The sequence below is a fragment of the Alligator sinensis genome, unplaced genomic scaffold (genome assembly GCF_000455745.1).
Source record: "Alligator sinensis unplaced genomic scaffold, ASM45574v1 scaffold1369_1, whole genome shotgun sequence".
Classification (NCBI taxonomy): Eukaryota; Metazoa; Chordata; order Crocodylia; family Alligatoridae; genus Alligator; species Alligator sinensis.
The window spans coordinates 464,913-473,706 of record NW_005842875.1 but is presented as its reverse complement, the minus strand read 5'-3'; the positions used below and the strand labels follow the sequence as shown (position 1 = coordinate 473,706).

Genomic DNA, 8,794 nt, shown 5'->3' with positions numbered 1-8,794 from the left:
CCCCCCCCCCATATCCCCCCTCCCCTCGGCCCTGCCAGCCCTGACCCGCCCGGTGCCTGGCGCAGGTGCAGCCGGACGGCGCCAGCCTGCGCTACAACGACTACGCCTGGAACCAGGTGGCCAACGTGCTGTACGTGGAGTCCCCCCTGGGCGTGGGCTTCTCCTACTCCGACGACAAGCACTACGCCACCAACGACACCGAGGTGAGTGGGCGCCAGCTGCGGCTCCGGCACCCGCCCTGGGGCCGTTCGTGCCTCCCGCCTCACCGCCTCGCCCGCCCCCGCGCAGGTGGCCCACAACAACTACCTGGCCCTGAAGGAGTTCCTGCGCCTCTTCCCCGAGTACTCCAACAACGACCTGTACCTCACGGGCGAGAGCTACGCCGGGATCTACGTCCCCACGCTGGCGCAGTGGGTCATGCAGGATCCCAGCCTCAAGCTCAAGGTGAGGCGCGGGGGCAGGCGGGCACGGCGCCCCGTGGGCCCCCCTGCTCCTGCTCTGCTCCTGCTCCGCTGCAGTGCAGACGCGCCGGGCCGGCGGCAGAGCGCGGGAGGCAGCTGCGGGTCGCTGGCGGGAGGGAGGCGCTTGTTGCTCTGGCCCCGCAGCAGGTGTCTCCTCGCGGCATCGCAGCTCCCCGGGGTGTGTTGCAGGGATGCCAGGCTGCGCTCCCTGCTCCTGTCAGCCCGCGGGTCCCAGAGTCCTGGACGTCGCTCCTTCCCCCACTTGGCCGTGGCTGTTCCCCGCACCCCCTCTGCCTTTCCCCTGCTAACCGAGTCCTGTGGCTGCGCCCCACTCGGCGGGCGCACCTGGCAAAGCCTCGGTTCCCATCTAACGGCCGTGTCCACCTTCCAGGGCCTGGCTGTGGGGAATGGCCTCTCCTCCTATGAGACCAACGACAACTCCCTGGTCTACTTCGCCTACTACCACGGCCTCCTGGGGACCCAGTAAGGCTCGGGTGGAGGTTGAGGCGCCATCGTCAGCCTGGCCAGCGCTGCCACGGATCCCGGCAGCCCTGGGGGTGGTCTGAGGCACCAGCAGTCCCTGCCCCCACGACAGCGAGGGGTGGAGGGGTTGGACGGCTGCGTCTCCCTCTGTGGCTCCTTTGCTCCTCGCCCCAGAGAAGGCCGGTGCCAGCAGAGTCTCTGCCTTGGCTCTTGCTTGGGGCCTCTGTGTTAGTAAAGGCTGGTGGGAGCAGAGCAGGCCCCAGGCCTGGGGTTGGGCTGTGCCAGGCTGGGGTGGCCCCAAGCCTCTATCTTTTGCCCAGGCCTCTGCTGCCTGATGATGGGCACCTGTGGAATTAGCCACCAGGGCCACGGGGGAGCTCCGGGCTCTCCCTGGGGCCTGGACCTCTGCTGCCCATGGGGAGGGCCACTGCACGGTGCCCTGTGCGCTGTGGAAACGTGCAGCAGACCCCCCCACCCCGTGCAGAGGGCCTGTGGGCTGGAGTAGCTCCTCCCTGTGCCCCTCACCGGGTCTCCTGTTCCAGGCTCTGGCAGGACCTGCAGACCTTCTGCTGCTCGCAGGGGAAATGCAACTTCCACGACAATCATAACCTGAACTGCACGCTTAAGGTGAGTGGGAGCAGCCATGGGGAGGGCCCAGCCAGCCCTGCTGCACGGCTCCACTGGCCACGGCGTCATCTGCCAGGCTCTGCAGCAGCTGTAGGGCTCTTGCCCGCCCTGGGCCTGCAGACCAGGCGCGGCCGGTGGCTGGATGGGTGGGGCCACAGCAGCCAGAGGAGGGGAGCCAGCTGGACCCCAGCACCCACCTGCCACATGTTGCAGATGACGGAAATGATCAAGATCGTGGATGAGTCCGGCCTGAACATTTACAACCTCTATGCCCCATGTGCCGGTGGTGTCCCCGGAGCCTTCAGGTAGGAGCAGTGGCTCTTGCGGGGGTGGCAGCTTGCTGACAGGACCCTGGGCAGGCTCTGTGCAGGATGGGGGCATGGTGGACATCTCTGCCAAAGCAGGGCTCTTGTCTGATTTCCCCTCCCTGCCAGGAGAGGGAAGCGGGTAGCACTGGGGCGGCCCCGTGCCCTGATTCTCAGGCTGCTCTCATCTTGGCGGCAGGTACGAGGGGAGCCAGCTTATCACCCACGACCTGGGCAACTCCTTCATCAGGCATTCTCTGAAGTTCTCCTGGAGGCAGGTGAGTGTCTGGGGCTTATGCTCTGCCCTGGCACCAGCATCCTGCTCCTTGTGCCATTGGGCAGAGACTTGCAGGCCGGTGTCTGCTACACTGGCTCCCCAGCAGCCGTGGCCTGGTACAGGGACTTAGCTGGGGTGGGCTGGCTCATGGTGTCCCAGTTGGGGTGGCAGAGGGGCGGCTGGCTGCATTGTGCGGGGTTTGGGGAGGCTGGCTCACTGTCCGAGCAGTAAAGTGCCTGTGCTAGTTGCTGCTGTTTTCATGGCTGCTTTCCCCCTCAAGAACCTGCTTCAAATGCCAGTGGCCAAGAAGGCGGTTCGGCTGGATCCCCCTTGCACTAACACAACTGCCATCAGCAACTTCCTGAACTCCCCCGAAGTGCGGAAGGCCCTGCACATCGCCCCAGAGGTTCCTGAGTGGCAGCTGTGCAAGTAGGCAGGGGCGAGGCTGGAATGGGGGTGGCCACAGGGAGACAAGGGGCCTGCATGACTCTGCCTCTCCTGTTGCAGCTTTGAGGTGAACCGTAGCTACAAGCGCCTCTACACCACCATGAATGACCAATACCTGAAGCTGCTTGGCACCGGGGTGAGTAGGGGAAGGGGGTCCTGGCTGCCTCTAGACCCCTTTCTTGGGGAGGGAGTGTGGCTTGGCTCCAAGTGCTGGCTTGTAGCCCTTGCCTCACCTCCACTGAAGCCACAGGTCTCGACCATGGATGCTTCAGGGCACCGCTGAGCCTCCATGCATGCCCAAGGGTGCAGGGCAGTGCACAGAGTTGCTGTTCACAGCCTGGCTAACACCCTTGTCTCTGCAGAAATACCGGATCCTGGTGTACAACGGAGACGTGGACATGGCCTGCAACTTCTTGGGGGATGAGTGGTTTGTGGACTCCCTGGGCCAGAAGGTAAATCAGCAGCTGGGGCAGGGCCTGGGCTGGGGGGCACTTGCTGGAGCAGCCCAACTTGCTGCAGGGGTGTGTGTGGGAAGGGAGGGCAGCAGCCTCTGGAGGGAGGCACATTGCGCCATGGACAGGTCTCTAGCTATCTCTGGGGCGCTCTGGTACCAGGGCAGTGCAGGGGGGAGGTTAGGCCCATCAGCCCTGTGTGCAAAGGGGGCCATTAGCTCGCAGAGGTGGCTCTGAGTGCACTGGGCTCCCATTGCAGGTGCAGGTCAACCGCAGGCCCTGGCTGTACAAAGATGAGGGCGTGGACCAAATCGGGGGCTTCGTGAAGGAATTCACCAACATTGCCTTCCTCACTGTCAAGGTAACGAGCACAATGGGGGGGATTTGGAGCTGCTGTGGCCTGAGGCCAGTGCCCTCCCTGAGCTGCGCTGCGCTGCACTGCATACTGCCTCTTCCTGCCTGTGCTCTCACTGGGTGTTGTTCTGAAATCCGGGCTGCTGCTGTGCACCTGGCTGTGCTGGGGGCTGCATGACTGGGGTCTGGGACCAAGCAGAGCCTGCTTTGTCCTCATGCGCACGGCTTACTGCTGCTTGGCACTGCTCCTTGCTTTGGGGCTCTGCCTGGGCTGTCATGGCTGGAAGATGCTGCCGGCATTCACGCTCCTCTGCCTGTTCCTGCAGGGCGCCGGGCACATGGTGCCCACGGACCAGCCGCAAGCTGCCTTCACCATGTTCAGCCGCTTCATTCACTGCCAGCCTTACTAGCAGCCGGTGGAGCGGGGCTGCACTTCCTGCACTGATGCCTGGTGCTCCAGCCCTGGGCCCTTCCGTGCAGTTGGCCACTCACTGAGCGATGGCCAGATACCAGTTCCCCCAGCGCAGGGTGCTGCGCTTGTCCCGACGGCACTGGGGCTCCTGCTTTCCTCTGGTTTCCCGGCAGGGGGCACCAGACTGTGTCATTCCTGCCCTGTTACAGCCCCTCCCACCCCTGCAGCCAGTGCTGGGGGTCCTGACCCAGCTGCTACGGTGCCGGCAGGGGGCCGGAGCCGCCCGTCCTAGCCGGAGCAGGCGGCAGTCTCCCTGCTGGGGCTCTTTCCTCCTGCCCCAGGCGCTGGAGCCAGTCGCTTCCCCTTGGCTGGGAGCAGCGCACGGCCCTTCCTCTCCCACTCCGGCCCCTGCACGCACGTCCTGCCCGGCCCCGAGCAGCCGCAGGGGCTCCGAGCGGGCCCCCTCCCCCAGTCCAAGTTCTTGCAGCCACGTGGTGGTGGTGGCGGCTCTGATGCCTCTTTCAGGGCCCAGGGGGGCCTTGCAATAAACAGTCTGACCAAACTAGCCCTGGTGCCTGGGGCCTCCATTCTCATCCTCGTCATGGCTGCTACAGGCAGGAGCCTGGCCCAGCGTGGAGAGGAGGGAAGAGCCCCTGCATCCCGTGCGCAGCGCCTGGCAGTGGCCCCCTCCCTGCCTGTGAGGACCCTCAGAGGGAACTGCCAAGTCTCCCGCCAGTGGGTGGTTGGAGCCACATCGGCTCCTGTAGCTCTTGGGTTCCCCCAGTCCCGCATCCAGTGCATGCCCCCACCCCATGGCTACAGGCCAGGGCAGCAGAGGCTGTGCTGGAAGCAGGAGCCCACCGGGCCGCAGCAAGACACCAGCTCCCAGGCAGGGTTGAGACCTCTTTATTAGTGTAAGAGCAGAGCAGGCGCCAGGCCCTGCAGCTCATCCGGGACGGGCTCCTGAGACGGGCCGGGCAGGCGCTTTACCTGGGAGTGGAGCAAGGGCACGGCTGGACCCAGGGCGAGGGCGGCCTGGAGCCGCTGGGCGCAGTGTTAGCGAGTCAGCGCAGCGGGGGGAGCCAGGGGCGGATGAGGCCAGCACTGCACCCCTCAGGCCATGGGGCTGGGGGTGCTGGGCCGGGCCGGGCGGTACTTCTCAATCACCTCCCGCAGCCCCTTAGAGAAGTGCAGGTCTGCGCCCACTGTGATGTAGCCCTGCAGGGACAGAGGAGCGGAGTCAGCACCACGCACCCCCTGGTCGCCGTGCTGGGAGGGGGGCCCCACCACCCCAGGGCCCAGGTATGACTGGAGCTCCCTGCCAGCACATACCAGGTGGTTGGTGACCACCTCCTTGGTGAAGTCCATGCCCTCCGGCAGTGGGATCTGGACCCCCTTCCTGGTCCTCTCTGGAGGGAGAAAAGGAGCAGTTATAGGCTGCCCTCATGCCCAAGCCTGCCCCCCCAGCTCCCGTCCGTACCGTTAATGATGGGCATGACAGTCAGCTGCAGCAGAGTCTTCAGCGGGGTCTGCAGTGAGAACAGCTGGGGAGAGAAGAGCCAGGGTCAGAGCACTGCTGGGGTGGGCAGCTACCCAAGGTTGGCATGGGGGCTCTGAGCCCTGTCAGGGTGCCTCAAGGGCAGCAAGGGGGGCTATGCCTGGGCACCACTGGAGCCTCCCCCTCCCCTTCTTCCCCCCCACCCCAGCTGCACTCCCCCACTCTGGGCCTGGCTGGCTCCGGCCCCACTCACCGCCAGGGACTCCAGCGCTGACTGCTTGGAGTAGATACGGAACCTGTGGGGAGAGATGGGGTCAGCGCGAGCCCTGCCTCCCCGCTCCCTCCACACCAGCCCCTGCCCTGTCCTGTTGGCCGCAGGCAGCCCGTGTGGCAGGACCCTGGGCTGCGTCTTCACTGGGCTACATGCATGCCCCAGGGGCTGGCGGCACGAGCGTTACCTCCTCAAGTCCAGCTGCACCTGCAGGGCCTTCTGGCGCAGCATCACCTTGGCGCTCAGCCGTGCTTCCTGGAGAGGAGACAGCCCTGCGCATCACTGCCACGCAGCCGGGGCGACAGCCACAGCCAAACCCCATAGAGGCTCCCCAAGCTCTTCCCACGCCCAGCTGCACCACAGCATGGACATGCATGTGCACGGGGGCTCCCTGCTGTGCCCAGCAGCCCAGGCCACGCATGTGCCCCTTTGCGGGCCCTGCTCTCAGGAGGGAAGGGCGCTTACCATGCTCATGCTGGAGAGCTGCACGGCAGGCTGCCCCGCGGGCACCAGGGAGATGTTGAGCACGGCGTTGACGGAGACAGCGGTGCCCGTGGGCCTGATGGTGCAGCGCGGGGGCGTCACCACCTGCAGCACCATCCTCAGTGGCGCGTCCACCACGGCCGGGCTCTGTGGGGGCAGCGAGTGAGGTTGGCACTGGGGCGCTGTCTTTCTGGCAGCAGCTGCCCAGGGCTCCTGGAACATCCCCTGCCCCCCTGCTCTCCCCAGCCCCCGCGGCTCTCACCATCATGAGGATGCTGCCGAAGAACGTGGCTCTCAACAAAACCTCCAAGTCCTTGGGCACCTGAAACAACGGGAACCGTCCTGGGCATGGGGGTCAGCACACCAGTCCCCAGGACCACACGTGGCACCTGACACGGCTGACCAGTGCCCCCCAGTCCGCACACCAGCCCCTCACCTGGTCCCCCTGGAACTCCATGGTCAGCACGCCCGCCTGGAAGTAGGAGAACATGGCCGAGTCAAAGAAGTATTCGGAGAAGGCCACGTACACCATGCGCTCCGTCTCCGTGATCACCGGCTGCTCCCCCTTGTTCACCAGCGTCTGGTTCTCGGCCTCCTGGTAGAAGAACATGCCCTGGGCGGAAGAGAGCGGGTGAGCCCGGCCCCCGCAGCGTGGAGGGCCATGGCCCCGTTGGCCCTGGCGGGCAGGTGCTGGGGGGGCTGCAGCTGCCTCCAGGACTCACCTTGAAGTCCATGTCGAGCGTGTCCCAGGTGACGACGGGGTCGCTCAGGAGGGAGTAGTCGATGCCGACGTGCTCGTCCACTGGGTTCCTCACTGCATGGGGATGGGGTCGGTCACCCAGGCCCCCTTGGACCCCGCCCAACCCCCGGGCTCCATCACCCCCTCCCTGTCCCCCGCCGGCCCCAGCAGCTCACCTGGCACCGTGTCCAGCAGCGAGTTGAGCAGCACCAGCCCCGCGTGGTTCAGTGCTGGGCAGATCTGAAATGGAGACAGTGGCTGGGGCTGGTGAGAGCGGGGCCAGGCCCACAGGAGGCAGATGGGGAGCCGAGGCACTGGCTCAGAGGTCCTGGCATGGCCCCTTGAGCGGCCCTGCCCTGGAAGCCTGGCCTCCGCCCTCCTCCAGCCTCATCCGCCCAGCGCCGAGTCTGGTGCAGGCTGGCGCCCCATGGAAGGGAAAGGCACCAGCACAGCACGCGCTGAAGCACCAGATGCCTGGCCTGGGGGTCTGTGCAGTAGCAGGGCAGGGCAAGGCCTTACCTGCTGGTTGAGGACAAAGCGCATCCCCGTGGTGAGGAAGAGACCCAGAAACTCATAGACCTTCCTGCAGGGACGGGACAAGCTGTCACACCCCTGCCCCTCCTGGCCACGGCTAGGCCCTGGGGCCCTGGAAGGGACGCCAGAGCCAAGGTCCATGCTGGGGGGTCCTGGCACGTGGGCAGCCGGTACCTGAGCGTGCCTGAGAAGCCGGCCTGCATGCGGGCGATGGAGGCGTTGCAGGTGATGTTGGAGATCTTGAGGCGCCCAGCCCTGTCCTTGGACAGCTTCAGTGCAGTGTGGACATGGACGCCGTGCGCTGAGGCATTGATGGAGCCCACGTCGTAGCTGGGGAGCAGCAACAGCGTGGGTGAGAGGCGGGGGGCAGGCAGCTGCTGGGGGCTGGGCTGGCCCAGAGACAGCCAGGGCTGCAGGGCACTGCTGCAGGCGGGGGGCATGGCTTACAAGAACCAGTAGAGCAGCTGGCGGCGGAAGCGCAGGCTGATGGAGGCGTTGTTGATGCTGAAGGCGATGTGCTGCTGGGGCTGGAAGTGCAGGTCGGAGAGGGCCAGGTGCAGCGCCATCACCTTCACCCTGCGGGCATGAGCAACCTCAGCCCTGGCCCTGCTGCTCTGGCCGTGCCCAGCACCGGGGGCTTGTGGGGGGGAATGCCTGCGCCCCCACCCCGCTGGGCTGGGTCTGCCCTGTGCAGTTGCAGCCTGGTCCTGGGGCCTGCGCTCCCCTGGCCGGCGTGCGCAGCCCCGCAGGCTCGGCCATTCCCCTCCCCGTGGGCTCGTGGCCCGGAGCATGCCTGCAGCCCCGCTCCCTGGACTGGCTGGCGGTGGCTGGGGCAGGCCAGGACCCCCTCCCCACCCTGGCACGGCGCTCACTGGCTGATGTTGTAGTGGAACTGCCCCTCCTTGCCGTGCAGGTCGGGGATGCTGATGTGCTCCAGCTCCTGCTCCACGAAGCGCAGCCCTTCCTGCTTCACTGCAAAACAGCGGCGCTGGCTCTGCCCCGGCCCTGACCTCTGCCGGGGCTTCCGCCCCCCAGCCCGTTCCCAGGGCACCCGCCCTGCCACCACCGGGCTCCTTTCCTGGCAGCCGGGCGCCCCGGCTCGGACCGCCCCACCTCCTCCTCCAGGCCGGCCGTGGCTGCAGCTCTCAACCCCTCTGTCTTCCCCCCACCCCTCGGGCGCCTGGATGGGACACCACCCTCCCCGCGGGGGCTCACCCAGCCCCTGACCCAGGTCCAGCCCCAGCCCCAGCACTCACCCAGGTCCAGCCCCTTGCCCGTGATGCGGATCTTGCAGCCGGGGGCCGTGGCTGTGGCCACGACCAGGCAGGGCAGCGCGAGGAGCAGGAGGCTGCGCAGGGCCATGGTGTGCGTGCTCCTGCGGGCACAGGCATCCGTGTTGCGCCAGGCACTGACTCCCCAACCCGACCCGACCCGACCCTCGGGAGCGGTGA

The 8,794-nt window shown here is 66.6% G+C and overlaps 3 protein-coding genes across 3 annotated transcripts in view; 1 reads left to right on the top strand and 2 right to left on the bottom strand.

Annotated features, from left to right (window-relative positions):
* The window catches only part of NEURL2 (neuralized E3 ubiquitin protein ligase 2), a 4,519-nt gene extending 4,100 nt beyond the window's left edge, over positions 1-419 (bottom strand). Inside the window, exon 1 of the mRNA XM_006035796.3 lies at positions 402-419. Within this exon, the coding sequence (XP_006035858.2) occupies positions 402-419 (18 nt within the window). The remainder of the gene's footprint in view (positions 1-401) is intronic.
* Positions 44-4,383, top strand: CTSA (cathepsin A). The gene is made up of 11 exons (XM_006035795.2): positions 44-203; positions 289-444; positions 853-944; positions 1,487-1,571; positions 1,785-1,876; positions 2,076-2,154; positions 2,434-2,582; positions 2,661-2,736; positions 2,963-3,052; positions 3,312-3,413; positions 3,733-4,383. The coding sequence occupies exons 2-11, from the start codon at positions 418-420 to the stop codon at positions 3,814-3,816; spliced, it is 876 nt and encodes a 291-aa protein (XP_006035857.2). The 5' UTR covers positions 44-203; positions 289-417; the 3' UTR covers positions 3,817-4,383.
* Positions 4,384-4,709: 326 nt separating this feature from the next.
* On the bottom strand, positions 4,710-8,756 carry PLTP (phospholipid transfer protein). The gene is made up of 15 exons (XM_006035779.2): positions 8,600-8,756; positions 8,216-8,315; positions 7,791-7,919; positions 7,518-7,673; positions 7,329-7,392; positions 6,986-7,049; positions 6,793-6,884; positions 6,507-6,683; positions 6,333-6,392; positions 6,053-6,217; positions 5,775-5,842; positions 5,570-5,612; positions 5,299-5,362; positions 5,151-5,227; positions 4,710-5,036 (listed from the first exon to the last, which is right to left on the bottom strand). The coding sequence occupies exons 1-15, from the start codon at positions 8,703-8,705 to the stop codon at positions 4,932-4,934; spliced, it is 1,470 nt and encodes a 489-aa protein (XP_006035841.1). The 5' UTR covers positions 8,706-8,756; the 3' UTR covers positions 4,710-4,931.
* Between the last annotated feature and the right edge of the window lie 38 nt (positions 8,757-8,794).